The 21709-nt window shown below is 37.6% G+C and overlaps 1 protein-coding gene across 1 annotated transcript; it reads right to left on the bottom strand.

The window, feature by feature from the left end:
- Positions 1-5972: 5972 nt before the first annotated feature.
- On the bottom strand, positions 5973-20298 carry LOC140136173 (uncharacterized). The gene is made up of 5 exons (XM_072157885.1): positions 20147-20298; positions 19491-19630; positions 9871-10151; positions 8929-9004; positions 5973-7546 (listed from the first exon to the last, which is right to left on the bottom strand). The coding sequence occupies exons 2-5, from the start codon at positions 19536-19538 to the stop codon at positions 7475-7477; spliced, it is 477 nt and encodes a 158-aa protein (XP_072013986.1). The 5' UTR covers positions 19539-19630; positions 20147-20298; the 3' UTR covers positions 5973-7474.
- Positions 20299-21709: the final 1411 nt, after the last annotated feature.

The following is a 21709-nucleotide window of genomic DNA, read 5'->3' as shown; positions in this document are numbered from 1 at the left end:
ATACATAAATTAAATAAATTTATTCTCACCCGGATATTTCTCCGTCTATTAATCAGAAATTACTCAACCACAAATTTCATGAAGTCTTGAAGATGACTGCTTTGCGTGCATGTTGTGCTGTTCAGTGGGATTCGTCTACCGTAATTTTCCCGGGAATTTTCCACGACGATTGTATAGAATACTGACTTCGGCTAGCTCACAAAACGTGCACAAAATGTTGATATTACTACATGTATCAATATTTTTTACATCCAAGTTTTAGCACTGCATGCCAGCGCCGAACTCGCCACCAAGATTTTTGTTGTTGTTGTCGTGTCCAATACAAAACCAACAGTGAATAAATCACCAACTAATCACGCCCGAAACCCGCGAAAAATCCATTGGTTCCCGGTGCTGCGTGCAAAACCACATACCTTTGCAAAATATGATATTTTGCATATGCAAAATACATACTTTCCAAAAGTATGTAGTTTTGCATATGCAAATTACATACTTTCCAAAAAGTATGTAGTTTTGCATATGCAAAACTACATACTTCGGCAAAATATGTAGTTTTGCATATGCAAAATATCATACTTTACGGTCACTATGAAAAAATACAAGTTTTGCTGGGAAACCCCGTGCAGTTCGTGTTTGTGAATAAGGGCGCATGTCACAATGATTGGTAACTTATATTTTAAAAGGCAAAATATAGCGGACTGTGTATGTAACAAATGAATTAGCAATATCTGTATCTGTCTCCACAATCCTAAAGTATTAGGCTACATATAATATAAAGTATGCTTTGAAAGTAGAGAATATTAGAACAGTGACCGTATGGATCCATTCTGCCCCTAAAGCGGCCGATACCGAACAACACATAGGGCCTACACGGCCTTGACCTGCAGTTGTTCTAAATTCTGAGGATTTGCATGCTGGTCAGGTAGAAGATAAATAACAGAGTGGGCAGAGTGACCTTCAGCTTCTCCGTGTTTGATCAGACCTACCGTATAGGCGTAGGCTGCATGGGGTGTATCCTGCATAAATTAGTGTTCTTGGTCAAACCTGAGAGTAGTATACCTCAGGTTCAAACACATGTTTCATACTTAAGTGTACGCTGCATGACTGTATGTTTCTGTTTTCAGGGATGATTATCCTAATGTCTAATAAATGATGAGGGACATTAATTTGGTGGTATGCACCCTTACAACACACATCGCGCGGTGTTTCTTTATGCAAAATAAAAGTTATGCAAAACATCATACTTTGTTAGTATGTAGATATGAATGCTATACCGGGTCGAGCCAAACAATACAAATTTATCTGCATGACAATGATTGACCTCTGACCCAGTAAACAATAACATGGATTCGCCCATTTCTTAGCGAGGGTAAATTGAGTTTAACTTGTTGCACTGTGTTAAACTTTAATACTTAAGGGGGTACTACACCCATCACATTTTTTTTGCGGGTTTTTTGCATTTTGTGAAGAAATGAGAAAAAAAAATTGGTCAAAGTGGTATGCAAAATGAAGGGGCAAATCTTCTCGTTCTATTGGTGGTATTGATAATAATGTAGCTTACATGCTTTTAATTGTACAAGCCAAAGAGAGGTACATGATGACCCCATCACAATTTTGATCATATTTGCAATTTCAGAACTGCTGACGTGAATCTACTTTACACACTTATTTATCAGCAATGGCAGACCCTAATAGTACCAAAATATTTTTTATTTTGGAAATGCATTAATTATGCACAGCTTTGAAAACACAAATATGCATCAATTTCATGTTATCAATGAAATTAAACTTATTTTCCCCTTCCAGTTGACAATGATATGCAAAATTTGTGTTCACAAGGCAGCACATTTGTTTCAGGTTTGATACGGTTGAAATTAAAGAACAGTCAAAACAGTCAATTTTCAGTATTAGGTGAATTTTTGCTCAGTTTTCTGAGAAAATAGCAAAGCTTACAAAACACGATAATAATGTGAATCGGTATGTTCACAATGGTAAAACCTCAATATTAAACTGTTGGACACACCCTAAAACTTCATGTGTAGTAACGGTTTCGTCACTTACCTGTAGCGGGTGTGTATTCCTTCCACTTTGAGAAAAAGATGAAAAATCCGTGTGAAACTTGGAACTGATAAAATCACTGCTCGCTTCGAAGATAAGCCGACGAAATCGACGCCATATTTTTATAATTGGTTTTGACCTTTGACTAAGGTTGCGCGATACTCGATACCGCGGATTCTCTGATACCGGTACGCGTACGATACCGTACTTTACAGACATGACAGAATAGGCCTAAAGAATTATTGAATGCAGGGAAGTGGCTAGTCCCACTTCCCTGTTGAATGGAACGTATTGAAAAAAATATTAGAAAATTGAAAACAAATATAAACAAATATTCTAATCTCTCATTCTCTATTAGCGACTTCAGGTAGCGAATAAATTGTGTGGTAGGTCTAGACTAGGCTATCTCCAACTCTAGCAGAATCCCGGGTGCAGAGCTTTTCATTGGAGTATAAATGATCCAGATCCAGATCTCGCAGCCCGGGCTCACCGCTAGGCCTAGATTGTACAGTGTTTTGAATAATCCAATGGATTGTCTATGGGATATGCACTCAGCAGCACATCATGGCGGGTATTGACGGGGCATGTAGGCCTACACGATAAAACATTTCAGGGTGTGTTTGTTATGTTATATTTATTACAATTAGGCCTAGCTAAAAATCCCGATTTTGAAAAATGTTACGGTGCTTTAAATAACAATTGTTTTCTTAATGTACGTACATGTAACGTCACAAAACACTTTTCAGCTACCTACCGTATCATTCACATTTAGAAGTGTATAGAAACTAGTTTACGCTGAGGGATGATTTCATACAATTTTTAACAAAAAGGATTTTTCACACATCTGAGTTTTGGTGACCTTGAGCATTGTAAAGTGGCAATGTTCGATCCCAATCAAAGTAATTGCAAATCTTTTACAAAATATTTTCAGTACAAAAACACGGTTTAAAATATGTTACGAAAGATTTGAAACTAGCCAATTGTAGGCCTATTGGTTTTGTTTACAATCAACACACAAATTGTGTTAATAATGTTTTAAACTTAAATTGTCAACAGAAAGAGTCAGCTGATCATCAGGTTTTGTCTTCTTTTAACAAGAGTGGAAACAAAAGGAACCCGAAGAATGTGCTCTGAGTCAAAAATAAGCTTTGTTTCATTAATTAAAAAGAAAGTTGTAAAGTTGTTGTATCTTGTTAGTAAAGTGAAGTTTGCTACTATTTTTATTATTACCTGTGTTGCGATTCGAAATCCCACAAAGAGTAAGCAAGTTCGTAATTAAATGTGGTAGGCCTCAGTACCCCCCTCCCCTCCCCCAACATACACATTGACTCATTTAAGGCGCGGATTCAGGGGCTGATGGGCCCACCCCCCCAAAAAAAGAGAAGAGAAGGGGAAGAAAGGAGAAAATGAGAAGAGAAAATGGAGGAAAGGAGGAGATAAACTAAATTGCACGTAATTGAGTAGGCCGATGTCTAAATAATCGCACAGTCGGGACGATTGGAAGTAGGTCCTATATATGCCTGCGATTATTTTAGGTATTGCTTGAAGGCGGGTCCTCGTCCTAAAAGCATGTGAAAATTACTGCGGGTCCGCCGATATGCAGGCCCGGGTATGCAGGGCCCCTCACATTTTGCCACCAAAGTCAGTATTAAGACGGACTCCATACCGACTTCATCGATTTATGCATGCTTTAGTAATTGCCAATCTCAAGTTTTGCAAATTGAGTTCGGGCCCTTTTTTTGTTTAAAGCGATTGATTCAAATAGTAGTGTAAAAACAATGCACCGAATGGCTTCAATTCGACCTTCATCTTGCAAATTTTTCAAACTTCTCAGGGGGGAACATCCCCCTCAGACTAACCCTTGCGTAGAGTGGATAAACATATGATCATTTTCGCTCTTCTTCCAACATTTGCAAATTTAAGCCCTATGTTAACACAATTTGCGGTATAGGTACAGGAAAACTTGTCCAAGGAAGGTTTCATGGACCATCATTTAACAAATTCGCGGCTTTTTCAAACTAAAATTTTACACACTAGTACCAAAATGGTCCACCAAAACACTTCAATTTTCTTCATTTTACACTCCCCTGCGTAATCGATATACAAGTGGCCATTTTCGCTTCTTCTTTCGCCGATTTATGTTTAAAACAATTTATAGGCCTACGACAATAGGGAAAGGCTTCATGAACCGCACATTTCACAAATATTCGGCCGCCAAACTAAAATTTTACACCGTGAGTAATAGCGCCAAAATTGTCCACCAAATCGCTTCAATTAGATCTTCATTTTGCACCAGTTTCTTATTTCTGAGGGGGGGAACATCCTCCCACAGACAACCTCCTGCGTCGCGCAAGCGCGCTCCGCGGCCATTTTTTTTATTTTTTTATTTAATTTTATTTTTTCTAAAAATTCGGCCACCACCCCCTGACTGCTCTAGATTGACAATCGACAAAAGCTGGTATCGCCCATCCCTATGGAGAGTGACATCCGTTGACATCACAGACCAGGCGGTGATGGAACCGATATCGCCAATTTTGAGGTCGCCATTAGATTTAACACATAATCATGAAATCGTCACAAAGAATTCTAAATTTGTTATGTGGTGTCAAAGCAAAATTATCTTACTCTAAAACCGTCGGGGTACGACAAAGTACCCCACTGCAAGTATGATAATTTTCTATTTGTAATTGCTAACCGTGTATTTTGAATGGGGCTGTCAGTGTATCTTCGCCAGCCTCGTACGTCACGTGTTGCGCTTCCTACGCCGCCTGTCACAGACGTAAAAAGTGGATCGCTAAAAAAATAAGCGTCCTTACCAACCAGTCAACTTTAAAACAAATGGGTTAAAAGACACACTTTTACAAAGTTTTTTCATAATTATTTTTATTTCACATGATCCGTACATATATCGCCTAGCTATAAATGAAAAAATATTTTTTTAGACCAATCAAACCAATATATGGGTGTAGTACGGCCTTAAAGCCTTTTAAAATGTACGATTTCGGTCAAATTTCAGTTTGGTTATTCTTTGCCAAATATGATCTAGTGAGGTTTACTAGCTTAGTCGCTTAACTGTAGTGTCCTATGGGGGACTTAAAGTCATACTTATGCTCAAATAAAGTTACTGTGGTGTTCTATGGGTGTACTCAAATGAAGTCACAACTTGCTGTTGTCCTAAAAGCACAACGAATTTGGCTGAATCCAATTAGTGGTAAGTTGGGACATGTGTAAACATATCAAGTACTCCAAAAAATCAGGTTTGAAAAAATATATTACCCTGACCATGGATAGTGAAGGAGCCCTGATGACCCAAACTTCCAGTCTTATAATATTGGTGCTTCCATAAAATCCCACAATGATTTTCGAAATAACCAAGCAAACACAAAAACGTTTTAAAAACGTTTTAAATAAGTTATATTTTGGCTTTTGGTTTAGGTAAAAACGTTTTAATAATATTAAAATGTCGGGTTATATAAAGGTCATGATAACGTTTTAAACGTTTTGTATGAAAACACACTACAACAATATTTTTAAATGTTTTCAAAAAATGTTATTGTAAAATATTTTTGCAAACATTCTTGCCAAATATTTTGTCAATACTTAAATAACATTATGTTAAAATATTTGAACTCAGCAAACACAGAAATGTTCTTAAAATGTTTTTAAAACATTTTAATAACATTTAAATGTCGGGTTATATAAAGGTCATGAAAACGTTTTTAAAACGTTATTGCAAATATTTTGGGCAAACATTTTTCGCAAAATATTTTATCAATCCCAAAATAACATTCTGTTTAGAATGTTTTGTATCAAGTTTTCAAGAATATTTTTGGAATGTTATCAAAACGTTTTTATACCCTTCATATAATCCGACATTTAAACGTTTTCTGTAAAACATTTTTGTTTGCTGAGCAGTAGATTATCAAAAAATGTTTTTTAAGGTTATGAAACCGTTTTATACTCTTAATATACCCTTTATATAACCCGACATTTAAACGTTTTCTGACAACCTTTTATAACCTTTTGCGAATGATGTCGAAAACGTTTTGTGTTTGCTGGGAAATGAATACACAGTGTAATACACATAATCATGCATAACTCGCAAACGCAAAATCGGAATCAACTGAAATTTTGGAAATAAGCTTTTTTCGTGGATATCTACTGAAAATGTCATCAAAAGAGGATGCTAGGATCACGAAATCCTCCTTTAAGCACAACCTATATTTTCCCCCTCAAAAATAGGCTAAAATCGGGCTAACCAATTACAGCAGCGCGAATCACGCTATGTTCCATCGAATCGAATGCGCGCACGCGGAAGGCATGGTCAAAAGTACTATTTACGGCTTGGAGGTACTATTTACGGCTCATCCGGGACATTGAAAATATTACTATACCTCATAAATATTTATTAGGTAATCCAGACATCTTATTGGTTAATAACGCCAGCGTCCGAGTACGGTATTTTGACTACTTCCCCGCGCCTGTGCAATTACGCGCACGCGGGGAAGTAGTAAAAACTTCCACACCCTACTACCACATGGGTTCTCGACCCCGTGCGTCGCCGTTCCTTCTGACGTAGCATTATGCTACACAACGGCAATTCTGCAGACGCGTTTATCGTGAAAATGGCGTCTGCTGCAGTTATTTTGCTGAGATTTCCGATGGATAATAACACGTGAATTTGACATTTTATGAAACAAAATGCTATTTATGGAATGTTAAAAAGAAAATTAGAATAATATAGGTCAAAATGTAAATTGATTGAACAGAAATCCTCCAATAAAATCAGGTATAAAGCAAAATATTAAGCTTATTTACCATGCTGGCCGGCACGTTGACTGGTGTGTGTTGACTTTTGTTTGCGATTTTACTGTGATAGTGAAAATATTTATGAGGTATAGTAAAACAAATACAACATGTTTTATTTCGGGAAAGTAGAGAAAACTACTGGTCCCTCGGTGTTGGATGATTGAATCATCCAACACCGAGCTCGGGACCAGTAGTTTGGACTACTTCCCCTCAAAACATGTTGTATTTGTATACTATTTACGGCTTAGAGGTACTATTTACGGATAGGAGTACTGATGGTAGAACTATTTTTGGTCAGGTGATCCACTTTTAACCAATCAATGAACAAGAATATATTAATGAAGTATATAATAGGCATTGAAATGACATCCTAACCAATATTAAACACTTTGGGTAGTTTGTTTGGACCCTCTAGAACATTTCCAAATAGCAAGCAGTCTTCAAACCACAAGGTTATTTTGTTTTCAAATTCTCATTATTACTAATAATTATACTGGAATACTCAAAAAAAAATTAAGAGTAATTGTATCAGGAACAACTTAAACAACACAATTTTAATTCTTATAAATTATGAGGAACTGAGTATATAGTATGTTGAGATATCCATTCATCCATCCAGAGTTCTAGGGTTATCAGCCTGTCTTTGTTGGAATGGGCATTCACAGCCCTCCGTGCAACACTGTAAGAAACAAAATATAATTATGAAGGTCCATCCTAGGAAATCTACCACAACCATACTTGTCATGTATGTACCTTTGTATGAAAAGAGTAAAATACGCCCAGGAGCTGCCTCAATTTTCCAAAAATCCAAGATGGCACCCAAAATACCACTAAAATCCTTTAAAATTTATGTTTATACATGTAGTCTTAGAATGTAATGGAACTATTTTATTTTATTTCAAATTATATACAGATATCGGTTAACATATTATGTGCATAACAAAAAGTAGGTAATACACAAACCCTAGTCGGCCTACATAAACTATCACAGCCAGGATCAGCTCGCTGAGTTTTGTACACATAGACTTGGACAATTAGCAGCAAGTTCCTTGCCCACGGGAAATTCACTAAAAGCTGACTAAATGTTTCACAAGAACAGAAATAGACACTGTGGGGCTTGAACTTGGCAAGGACTGCCTTTTGAGGAGAGCGAGAGCAATCGATCTCTACAGTAACTGCTCTCCTTAAATCTGATATAGGAGAGTGATATTTAGCTCCTTAGTTGACCATTCTCTCCGTACATTCTATTGTAAATCAGTAAATGCTCTAAAACAGCTCCCCTTGAAAGCTCCAGAAGAGCTATTTAACGCACATACACCCCCACACTTTTGTCAGTCATTCGGGGGGGGGGGGGGGAATAGGCTGTTATAGCGAGTCGGGAAATCGAGACCTCTATCTGCAAAGATGCCACTGGTGCTCCAAGATTTATGGTTAGGGTTGTTCTCCATGAGCACTTACATGTTGAATTCGGCTTCTTATTTTGCTTTTTCAGTTTAAAATGTGATGCACGTGTACAGATTTTGAGTTGTCTTCCACAAAAAAATGTATTTTTTTGTGATGAGTTTATGTGAACCATACAATGTACATGTAGCCGTTTCCCTTTCCACTTCCCCTCCATGTTCCTTCAATCATGGAGGACCCAATGTAAAACTCTTCCTCAACATTAAACTGGGTGCTGATTTGCATTAAGTACTTAAAAAATGTGCCAGCATATTTTTCTGGATTGTAGGTAACTCCAATGAGAAACTTTGGATAGGTATATAATTGTTATATAAAGGGTTCACAAAAAATACCCCCCCCCCTAAAATTACAAAACATTTCTTTGCATAACTTGACATACATTTCGGCGTTATTTTTGGCCAAAACAAAAAAGAATTTTTAAATAATGAACTATGGGAGGGTAGGAAATTGATTCCTTTATTCACAGGTTTTTAAATTTTTCAAATCAACGAAATGTATGTTATACAAAGAAATGTTTTGTAATTTTAGGGGAGAGTTGTTTTTTGTGAACCCTTTATATATATGGCATAGAAATATTTTGTGTGATATTATTATACTCACCAATATCATCCATACTATGATCCATGGCCAGAAGAAAAGACTGATGATAAGGTGTAGTTCATGGTTAACACGTGGTCTAGAGATAAAAAACATGAATATTCATTGGAAGATGAGACTAATGAGAAGGTGTAGCAAGGCCCGCGGAAGCAGAGGGGCATTTGCCCCCCCCCCCCGTTCATAGCAAAGAAGAAGAAGAAGAATGATGCATTCATGATATGATCAATTTAACTAACTCCCCACACCCCCCCCCCAACACACACACACCAACACTTTTTAGTGCAATTTACTGCAATTCTTTTTGTATCCACTCTTTCTCTGTTGAGTTGCTATCCATCTACCTTGTTCAACTAAAACAAAAATTATGTTACACACTACCAACAGAGGGTGTTTGGACTTACCACTATATGTGATAGGGAAACTTTTCTGGGGGATCAACTCTCCTGGATCTCCCCTATATGTATCCCAAATTCAACAAAAGTGTGCACCAAACTACACGAATCACGTTTGAAAAATAAAATATTTTCCAGCTTCTGAAGGCAGGTGGTACATCCCCCTCAGTCACCCCCTTTTGCGATTATGCACCCATGGGGAGTGTTTGCGCTTACGCACCAATTTTCGACCCCCCCACACACACACTTTCAAAAACCTTCAAATATAATAGACAATTGGGTAGCTTGAAATACTCACTCCAGTTGTGGAAGATAAAGGTAACGCCATAATACAGGGGGAGTATGAGTTTCAAAATGATTAACCCTGACCAATTACATTTGAAAAACATACTCCCCCTCTGGAACATATTTCCAAAATCTTCCACAGGGGGGATGTGGATTTCACTTGGAATAGCCCAACACTTACCTTAGTCTCCTACACAGCTAGTTTGTGTCGGTCTGACACTCGTCGAACCCAATAGCCACATACAGTCTGGGCCGAGACTACACTTACCTGTTATCCACATGATGAGTAACGACTGTTGTAACAACTGGCTGTGGAGGAGGTGCCACTGCTTGCTGCTGGTTATTCACAACAACAACTGATGGTGATGGCCCTTGCTGTGGGGGTGGGTATCCTTGGGGTGGATAGCCCTGCTGTGGCGGATATCCATGCTGTGGGAGTGCATACCCTTGCTGTGGTGGATAACCCTGCTGAGGGGGTGCATAGCCCCGTTGAGGGGGTACATAGCCCTGCTGAGGGGGGTGCCCTTGTTGAGGGGGTGCCTGGTAGTCCTGATACACACATGAGAAGGAAAATAATATCAATTTAAAATGTTATTCTTGAGATCACATAAGACAGCATTCAATTAATACCTAATTACGTTTGGTAGCCCGAGTCAAAGTGGTTGGAATTTGATGAAATAAAACTGCACTGAACTGTAACTTTAAGCTCATAATGATGTAAAAGGTACTTTTTCTAAGATGACATTTTATGTATAGAATATGAACTCAAAAATGCAAAATAATCAACTTAAAAAATGTGCCATTGGATAGGCCTACTACAAACATAATACTGTACGAAATTACAACTCAAAATAAAGGGATCTGAGGCGAAAATAAATTTTAACTTACGAGGCGAGGTATTGGTCATAACAAGTCCTTATATTACACACACACAAATCCTGATACACCGTCCCCCACCGCCAATAAAAACATTTGATATCACTTTTCTGCCATTCAGAAAAAATATTTAAAATCATAACATTTTCTGTGATACACCATGTAGTAAATGAGTCATGACTTCACCTCTTGAACTTTTGCCAAAAATAAATGCAATCACAATTCATTTTCATCCTTACACAATTGAATGGGCCCATGCAGGTCGTGGGCTATTCCAGTTAAATTCCATACACCCCTATGGAAGACATTGCCTTAACCTTCCATACAGGGAGTGTGAATATCCAATGGAGCTACCTGAATGGGTGACTGCATTTGAAATCTACACCCCCTGTGTGGGAGATTTAGGATATGTCTTCCATAGGGGGTCACAGATTTCAACTGGAATAGCCCGATGAACCGCTTGACTTCACACAGACTTCACACAGACCATTGGAGCATATGGTGACAATTTTCCTACTGTTAAAGCCAGTACAAATGGAAACAATTGAAAATACTGTTGACAATGAACATGTTATTCGTGCTATATATCTAAATACAGCACTGGTCTGTTTAATTTTAGAGTATTTGTTGAATAACCTGCAAAAACAACAAATGTAGGTAAAGAAGTAGGCTATATGTAGCCTATAGGTAAAGTTGGTTAGGTAGCCAAAAATTGCCGTTATTCCAAGTCCATAGAAGGCCGGTGGTACTGAGAACAAATGACCATATGGGGACGTGCCGCAAACATGGGTAGCATTTTCGGTTTTTTGGTCTATCAATGACCCCTTTCTTCTGGGCCAATTTTGGTATATATGGGTCCTTTTTTCACAAAATAGCCCAATTCCTTCTCAATCTCCCCGTTTTGAAATTTCGCCAAAATTTTAGGGAAAATTTGTCAAAATTAAGAAAATTTAGGTTCAATTCGGCCAAAATTTTTGACGATGGGTCCAAATTTCTAACTTTGAAACTCTCAGTGGTACATCCTACCAAAACCAAACTTGAGAACCCCCCTAGAAGGTTTACAAACCTGTGAAAACAACAGGACCAAAACGAATCAACTTGAAGAAAAAACCTGGGAAGCAAACAATACAAAAGTGCATTGGAAACACTGTGCGCACATTAAGTAGACAAAAACTATTTTATAAGGTACAGGAGTATAGTTAAAGTTTGATGGCCAAACTTTCCAATTCTATTCTCAAGTACACATAATAGAACTATAACTTGCAAACGCGACAGGAACAACAAGAATATGTGAACATTTACTGGAACACGTGATGAAAATCACACATTTATTAATTAGCAGATAAACTAAACAAAACTGACACCTAAAACAAACAGAAAGTATATTTATTGAACATGTTTAATTATCCCTAGACACTGAAATAAAGAAATGCCTCACACCAATTTTTGGACACTTATCAGTCATTCAGAAAGAACGCATAATTTATTCATGCAATGCTTTGAGAAAATTCATTGGAATCAGCCAACTAATATTTATTGATTTATGGTCAACTTTTTCGCTCAGAGTAATTACCCGACCGAGCCTCCCAAACAATTACTTCGAAAGCCAGTTGCGCATATAAACCAAAAGTTCCCCTAACAGGGAATGCACTATCTAACGATAGAGAAAATATAAAGACTCGATTTAACAATGGATAGAATATAAAGACTGCATCTAACAATGACAATATAAAAAGCCGCGGACTTACATATATCAAAAGAAATTAAATGGCTGACCCCTTTCTCATTTTCATATTATATTCATATTTAGATTACATGGTGGGCATCAGCATAAACCAACGCCAAATCTTCTAGTAGGCAAATACCCACGAAGATTGGAAAGACAAAATAGAATTTATTAATGTAATATATGTATAATTATGTACATTAAATTGATCATTTTAGAAAAAGTGATCCAAAAAAAACTGTCCCAGGTTCCTTGACACACATCGCCATGCTTTGAAAGCTTATGATATCGTATGCACCACTAGGTTATGATGCCTACTCTAAATGCAATAGGACAGCCTACCCTAGAATTCAACGCGATAACTAGCCGGCTGCGCAACCTCATAAAAACTTGATCACAATATTTCCTTTTACTTATATTTTGTTGAACAAGAAAAATCTGAGGGCATAGTACTTGGCCCCTGTCTAGCTACCCCATGCCAACCTGGTGTTGATTCCTTCCTTCCCGCTATACACAACATTCATCAACCAAAATACCGCCCAAGATTGAAATGGCATAAATTTTAACACTTTTACTTATGCTTCTGTAGAAGAAGCAACTTAACCACACTATTTTACAACGATATTTGAAAATTTATAACTGCGCCACAGCATAAAACGTGTTGCTGAATTAGACCTGAACCTGAAATGATCTACTCACGCACTCTCACCCTTAGTCATACTATTCCGCAGTATATTCTAACCCGAGGGCTCTCAACCAATTATGTTTTCCTTTCTCCTTCTGACTCAAAATGGCACAAATTAAAATCAATTTCACTAATGCTTCTGAGGCAGAAGCAAACTTCACCACACTATTTCACTGAGAATAAATATTACAGCTGCGCAACAGAATAGAACATGTTGCTGAGATAGAAACTGAAGCTGAAGTGAACTACTCACACACGTACACTCATATAGTCATACTATTATGCAACACAAAGAACCGACATCCAACATGTTCTGATTTCATTTCATTCTTAATTACATTTTGACTTAATAAAGATGAAACCTTCATGTGATTTGTCTCACTCTTGCGATACTCATTTTCGACGTCCTGTCCTCAATTTTGATCAATTTTAATCAGATCAACCTTGACATAAAGGGAGTGGAGGGTGGGAAAAAATTTTACGTCCGATTCCGAATGCTTGACTGATATAGAATGAAAACCGGTACACATGTACCTAACGGCAACCCGGGCGAAGCCTTGGCCGCGAAACTATCACGTGACTTCCTTACGGAAGGCTATTTCCGCCACCGGGAAAATAGTGAAACGTGACTTCACTACGGAAGGCAATTTCAGTCGCGAGATAATATTATGTTTCATTAGACGAGCTAATTAAACTGCATTATCCCTAGACACTGAAATAAAGAAATGCCTCACACCAATTTTTGGACACTTATCAGTCATTCAGAAAGAACGCATAATTTATTCATGCAATGCTTTGAGAAAATTCATTGAAATCAGCCAACTAATATTTATTGATTTATGGTCAACTTTTTCGCTCAGAGTAATTACCCGACCGAGCCTCCCAAACAATTACTTCGAAAGCCAGTTGCGCATATAAACCAAAAGTTCCCCTAACAGGGAATGCACTATCTAACGATAGAGAAAATATAAAGACTCGATTTAACAATGGATAGAATATAAAGACTGCATCTAACAATGACAATATAAAAAGCCGCGGACTTACATATATCAAAAGAAATTAAATGGCTGACCCCTTTCTCATTTTCATATTATATTCATATTTAGATTACATGGTGGGCATCAGCATAAACCAACGCCAAATCTTCTAGTAGGCAAATACCCACGAAGATTGGAAAGACAAAATAGAATTTATTAATGTAATATATGTATAATTATGTACATTAAATTGATCATTTTAGAAAAATGATCCAAAAAAACTGCCAACCAAGTTCCGTAGACAAGTCAAGGAACTTGCCTGACTTCCGCCCCCCCTCTGATTGCAGTTTATGTTTTACATGACATCTACCCTTCCGCCGAGCTTTGCGGTGAAGAAAATGATTGACGGTTCAATTGACCAGTGCATTAGCCATCGTTATGTTTGGAATAACAAAAAGTCTGACGGGCAATAAATACTCCTACAATGTACTACTATCTTTTGGGTAGATTTACGAACAAACCCAATGATTATTAGCCTGCTTTAATATTGGCGTTATTTGAATTTTCATCCCTCAAGGCCTACATGTGATGTTCAAATGTAGGCCCTATATGCCACTGTCGACTTCCCAAGTTTTGACAAATGCCCCTACATGTTTCATGCCCACTTAGGTGAATTTCCTTTTGTCTCTGGGTGTATCAACTAGGTGAACCTATTTAACATTGTGACATACAAACACCGTAAAAGAGAATACTGTAATTTGACTACTGGAGAACTAATAATAATAATAACAATAATAATAATAAAAATGATAATAATTTCTTATATAGTGCAATCACATCAAAAGAACTCAAAGCGCTTTACAAAACATGGTATTATATAAAACCACATACATTGTAAAAAATGAGAACAATATTTGAGTTTACAATTTTTAGAACATACAAAGAGTTCGAGCAAATATATTAAAATATTAAAACTAGTTTTAAAAGACAAACAATATATTGCACAGTGTAAGCCTAAAAGGACACGATTGATCAAGATGCAATTAACCGTGGAATATACATTATAAACCACGCAAATTAGCAAACAATGCACACAGTACATATTACACAACGTAAATGCAACGGTAATTTTGAGATCAAAAAACAAGAACCCATGCATGGTTTCATGCCCACTTAGGTGAATTTCCTTTTGTTTCTGGGTGTATCAACTAGGCGAACCTATTTAACATTGTGACATACATACACCGTAAAAGAGAATACTGTAATTTGACTACTGGAGAACTAATAATAATAATAAAACTGATAATAATTTCTTTTATAGTGCAATCACATCAAAAGAACTCAAAGCGCTTTACAAAACATGGTATTAAAACCACATACATTGTAAAAAATGAGAACAATATTTGAGAAAACAGTTTTTAGAACATACAAAGAGTTCGAGCAAATATATTAAAACTAGTTTAAAAAGACAAACAATCTACAGTAAGCATGATAAGCACATCAAAACTATATAAAGCAGGTAATATTGAAACAAAATTATAGCAATATCGTCATAAAATCAATGTACATTATGACATAGAGTTAAAAAGAAAACCACCGCGATTTCGATAAAAGCAGAAGAAACATCCGTGGGCCCGTCACAAAGAAGCCACATTGCACGCTTATTGTTAAAAAATGACGATGCGATAAAGAAGGGGAGAGGTTGCTAGTACATCACCCTTATGGATACACAGATCCAGAAATACATCAATGACAAGGCATCAAAAGGCAAGGCATCAATATTTGCGCACACTATCGTCTGATTTGATTAGTAATATTTCAATCCCATCTGATTTCTGCTATAACGCTTGTCGCTATTTGTCCAACTAGCCAAAGTCAAGTTGTCCGATGTGGAATGACCCTTGTTTGTACAAATATATCAAAGATAATTTATGCAATAACATATTTGGTTAGCTGCTATCGAGATAAAACTCGCTAATTTCAACTACTTGCTTTCGGATCAGTTCAGCGCTTAATGTATGAACTTTTATTAATTGAATGATCCATTGATGACACCCAAGATTATTCTTTCATTCCCTCCAACTGTATCCTTACTGTGCTTCCTGAATTGTTTAACCTGGATAGATTGCCAAAGAATTGTATAAGCTCCTTCCACTGATACCAAATATTAAAAGTGTTGACCTTTCCATCAAGCTGTGAACCGATCTTCCTCTATTCCTCACTGCCTACCCATCCATAGACATGTTAGAATTCAGTTCCATAATTGCTGATGCTATTTTTACTCGCACGAAGGACTGTATAATATGTTAATATTCGAGATGCAACACTACTCAATTTGAGGGAAACACTGTATTTTAATGAAGATGTAGATCCTTTGTCTCTTTGTCTGCACTAAATGTAGTTAGCCGTTGTAGGCCCATAATTTTCCCCAAATAGAAGTTCTCGTTCTTTCGTCTATCGTTCTTCCTTCTATCCCCATCTCGTAAAATCCATACGACCTGCAATTAAAAACAGAAGAAAAGGGAAGCAAATTCTGTCTGCAAAGCCTACACTAAATACTGTATGTCATATACATGTCTGTATATTATTAGCCTCGTATATATTCTACACTCCAACTCCTTCATTAATTTATTCTAGTTGATGCCAAAACGGAAACACGTATGGCTTCCACAATAAAAAAAAAAAATGATTGCGATAAAATGTTTGAAATTGACATTAAAATTCACTCAATTGCCATTATATCCTCAGAGAGATTTTCCAATTCCGAACAGAAATTTTGAGTATGATTTTTTTTTCTTCCAAATGTAAAATATCCCTGCTTGAGTTGAAATTTCATTTATGAAAACCTATATATACCAATGGCCGCCAATCGCGTCAAATGCACAATTAAAATGGCCTTTTTCTTTGACGACAATATTCAAGTTATCATTATTACTGTTATTATTTTTTATTTTGTTTGTTTGTTACGATTCGTTTCGTCAAAATGGAACACGGAACACTATCCAATTCGACCATTACGTGTCCAGTGCACATATCCTTGCGTTAAAATTGACAATAACTTTCCCTCATAGGCCTATGGCCATTTTATACCAAGAGAGATTTTTCCAATTCAGAACCAACAACAACAACAACAACAACAACAACAACAACAAAAAATTGAACCGAATTTTACTAATAAATGTAACTTTTAATTTATTTAACCAGAACAGAAACAAGTTTCCTTCTTCCCGGTTTATGATGTGTTATAGAAATGGCCACCTGCATGATTCATCGATCTTTAGCATTCATGAGTACCAATAATTGTATTACTTTCTGATGGGACATACACGCATCTATTCAATTCTCTTGTCACTTCAATGAACATGGTGAATAGAACTGATGACCATTATGGTCATCTATGATAGAGGTCGCGCGTCCCTGAAGTCATGAATAGATTACGCAGAGTTGCCAAACCCGCGATTTGGGCGCCCAATTGGGCGATTTTCAACTTCAGTCCCGCGACAAAGAAAGTGCTCCCGCAATCTGATTACGTAGGCCTATTTGGATTGTTCTAAGAACATTAACCCAGATTTTCTACCCATGGCCCCTAGCTGAAATACAGCAAGATAACGTTAGATTGACATGTAAACCTGTATTTTAGAAGTAGGTATCCGTATCTGGAGCTATTCTCCATGGCTAATTTCTAAAGATGGGCTAGAACCCAGTTATTCACTGCTAATAAAACTGATTAACGGCAAGGTTTGACAAATTGTTGAAAACAAATATCTCACCGATTTATCCCCTGTTCTGCCCGTTGAAGCCGAATACAGAAATTGTGTTAGCCATCGGTCGTTGCCATTACACGTATGTTCAAGCATTAGAAACCCCGGAATATCAACACACACTCTTGATTATCGTCATACAGCGAATTGCACTCGTAACGCCTGACTACCTCAGTATACTTGTATTATCGAGTAATTTACACAAAACTATGCAGACAACATCTTGATTTAATATCTGTTGCCATCACAGTTTATTCCATGTGAAGAAAGCTGTATTGTATAAGCTTGCTGATTTAATTCGGCCTCTTCGTTGTACAATAGACATGATACATAGAGAGAAAAAATTTTACGTCCGATTCCGAATGCTTGACTGATATAGAATGAAAACCGGTACACATGTACCTAACGGCAACCCGGGCGAAGCCTTGGCCGCGAAACTATCACGTGACTTCCTTACGGAAGGCTATTTCCGCCACCGGGAAAATAGTGAAACGTGACTTCACTACGGAAGGCAATTTCAGTCGCGAGATAATATTATGTTTCATTAGACGAGCTAATTAAACTGCATTATGAAAGCATGAAGCACAAGACAAATTCTGTGAAATAGATTTGCAAGGAATACGGTATATCATAAAGATAAAAAAATATTCGACCTAAATGGTATTGATGCTGCAGTGTGGTCTTTAAGGCCCTTAAACTCGACTCTCGAATCCCCCCATTCAAAATTCACACGGCGTGTGAATTTATATTGTTGTGATTTTTAGAAAAAATTAATTTTTTTGTTGTGATTTTTAGAAAAAATTAATATTAAAATGTGTGCTTTTACAGTAATCCCCGCTCCCCCTACATAAACACACCCACAAATTTGTGCCCTTTTTGACTCGGGAAAGCACTCTACAACCACTGGAGCGTGCATGGCTAATAAGTAATATTTTGCCATAAGGCACCAAGGCTTTTTATGGTTACCCATTTTGGCCTGGTGGGTCCAATATTTTACACTACAAACTATAAAACCAGCAGCAATCTATAGAGGTCTTGCATGTGACGTATCATCCCGTAAATATGGCGGACTACTCAAATGCATTCAACAAAAGCATGATTGCAATCTACCGTGACAGTTCGTCTCACACACATAACCCTGCACTACCGTCAAATAGGTTGATGACAACATTTGATTGAATGGACTGCACTCCGCCATAACTACAGTGAAGGACACCGGTTCAAATCCTTTGTTTGGAACCAATCGATAAAAGAATGCAGGGCCTCTATAGGACCAGGAGCTCATGGTCACAGTAAATGCGAGCAATTTTAATGCAACATAGAACCCTGCTATGCTGAAACAATGGGCTATTCCAGTTGAAATCCATACACCCCCTGTGGAAGACATGACCTTAATCTCCCACACAGGGAGTGTAAATTTCAAATGGGGTTATCTGAATGGGTGACTCCATTTGAACCTGTATGGCAGATTAGGTCATGTCTTCAGCAGGGGGTGTATGGATTTCAACTGGAATAGCACAACAAAGGCACATTCGCAGATGTTGAGTTTTATATTTGATTCTTCAAAATGTCTTATGATGTCAGACGATTCCCTGAATTATTTCAAAAGTTAAAGATAACGTTAAAAAGTGAGCTGTTGTAAACTGCTTATCCACAAAAATAGCCTGTTAAGTAAAATTTCAAAGTTTATGGGCCTGAGCTTTCGATCCTACCGGGATCCTACCAGGGTCCTTATCTTTGATAAAGATCCTGCTGTTTTTCAGTTCAATCAAAACAACTCGCTCCCGCAAAATAACACATTTAGAACTCAAAATCTGTGAATGTTTTTGTATTTTGAAAGAACCTTTTGTGATTAATACCTACCTGTACTGGTGGTGTGTAAGGAGGGAGCTTCGCATATGGTGTTGTCATGGTTACGGTAGACGTACGTCCAGAGATTGCGTGGAGTTCAGAATTCACTTTGTATTGAAACTATTCCTCTAATATTGTGTGTGCCGCCTCACCTGTATGGGCAATATAATTATACAAGAAAAAATACAAATGTTCAAAGGTGGGTGACCAACCCCTTACGGGACGGTTTATCGAAGCAAGCATGGCTGGTGGTCAAGCTCCTAAGCTAGTATCAGGCGTAAGCAATTAATCCTATACCAGTGCTTACAATTTCACATTGTAGGCCTAATCACTTAGAAAGATAAATCAATAAAATGGATTCACACTGGTAGGGCTAGCCTGCTGGCTTATGAAGCCAGATGCCTCCCCTCCCCTTGTTTTTCAATTTCTCCATTTAAAACTTGACATCTTGATTCCTTCCTCAAAACACCCATCCCCCAGCGTGAATATTGAACGGTCCTTACTACCACTAAAATATCCCGGAACTACATATGCTAAATAATAATTAATACTAGTACTAGTATATATATTTTATTTAATAATACATGAATACCAAGGATTACCGTTAATATTCATGTCTAAATGACTCTATGGCATTGGACGTGGTGGAATGAAAAGAGATAACTTACATCAATCACATGGACCGGTCCAACAAAAGCTTCTGTAATCGTCGAAACGTAGTGTAATGATATTGCGCTATCTTTTCATGTTCTACAGCGTTTTCTGCTGTCCCGTCTGCTGCTGATTTCACCTGAACTTTCACTCTGCACACTGTACACATTTTAGGGTTTTTCCCCGGGTTTTCATTCCGTACAGAGGGCGATAGACTTTTTTTTCACTGGTGGTGCCAGGGCCTATACAGGTGGTGGGTGCACAAGGTATGCTGGTGCAGTTTGGACTTTGGATCCATGCAGGGGGCTGTACTGACTCTTTTCCAACTTCACAGTATTTTGTTTTATTATATCTTCACCCCACGGTCCGCTCGAGAGCGGGGTAGATCGGACAACTGGGTGGATATTACGGCAACGACCTTTGGACTTCTCTAATCGACGGAGAAGCTGTTCAGATACGGAGAAACCTGGTGCAACCTGTCCAACTTGCGGAATGTCAGGTCTAAAAAATGTCAAGCTCCATCAGACAAAATCAAGGTGCATGATGAGCTCATCGCAGCCAAGATATTCAAACCGTTGAAGGCCAGCATAAGCCGAGCCAGTTGTCACACCCAACTCAAGAGATTGCCGGAGGACAGTGTACTGAACCCACTACTTCTAGGACGATAGGTAAGAGCTTCCATCACCCAAGAAAGACCAAAGAAGCCCACTTGAACTGCAAGCAGTACATTAACATACCAAATCCATCAGATGACAAAGTCTGGAAAGCCTTAGATGATCACCTCTATGAAGAACTACCAACTGAAATAGGTGGTTCGGCACCAAAGAAACAACCAACCTTGAGAACCTTGTGTACAAGAGATTAGTAGACAGGTTTGGTGTGCAGTATCATCAGGCAAGGCGAGTAATAAACCAAATATCTTCCAGGCAACAGAGAAAACTGAGAAACCTAAAGAAGGAAACCAAACTTTGAAGAATGGGAGACAGTAAAACTGCTTACCACTGCTACGGTGCAAAGCATGTATGGTAATAACTCAAATGTCCTCCTTTGGCCGCTCTTACTGTATCAGATTGTGATACATTTGGAGAGATCACTAAGGCACCACATTGAATTTGGTCCTATAGAACTATCGGTGCCCGGTTAGGTACCGATGACTCCATCACTCCATGGAGATGTAATAAATTTTAGCAAGCATGATAATAGTGAACAGTTGCATAGTGTTATCGTTATTAAAAACGATTGCACTGTACACATGTTCAGGGTACGATAAAAAGTGTCATCGGTATCTCTTCGGGCACCGATAGTGCTATATAGGACCAAAAAAGATGTCGTGCCTAATCACTATACAATCTTTACATAACATTGTTTCTCGTATAATAGATTTCCTTTAATTACACCAAGTTGATATGATATAAAATCTTAAAAAACATACAATACATGGATAAATACATTAATGTACCGTATTCGTTCCATTAACCGTCCATGCCCCTATAAGCGCCCACCCAATAACTTTACAACAAATTGCCCATGCAAATATGGATCATGGCTTGAAACATTATATTGCACACTGATGATGATGT

Source organism: Amphiura filiformis, chromosome 16 (assembly GCF_039555335.1).
Source record: "Amphiura filiformis chromosome 16, Afil_fr2py, whole genome shotgun sequence".
Classification (NCBI taxonomy): Eukaryota; Metazoa; Echinodermata; class Ophiuroidea; order Amphilepidida; family Amphiuridae; genus Amphiura; species Amphiura filiformis.
Note: the sequence above shows the minus strand (reverse complement) of the source record. Positions and strands in the feature narration are given on the sequence as shown.

Bases quoted from the DNA above. Each gene is read 5' to 3' on its own strand.
- LOC140136173 (XM_072157885.1), bottom strand. From the start codon at position 19,538: ATGACAACACCATATGCGAAGCTCCCTCCTTACACACCACCAGTACAG. The intron at 9,005-9,870 runs GTAAGTGTAGTC...TTTTATCTCTAG, and splicing joins ACTCATCATGTGGATAACAG to ACCACGTGTTAACCATGAAC. The intron at 7,547-8,928 runs GTGAGTATAATA...TGTTTCTTACAG, and splicing joins TCATAGTATGGATGATATTG to TGTTGCACGGAGGGCTGTGA.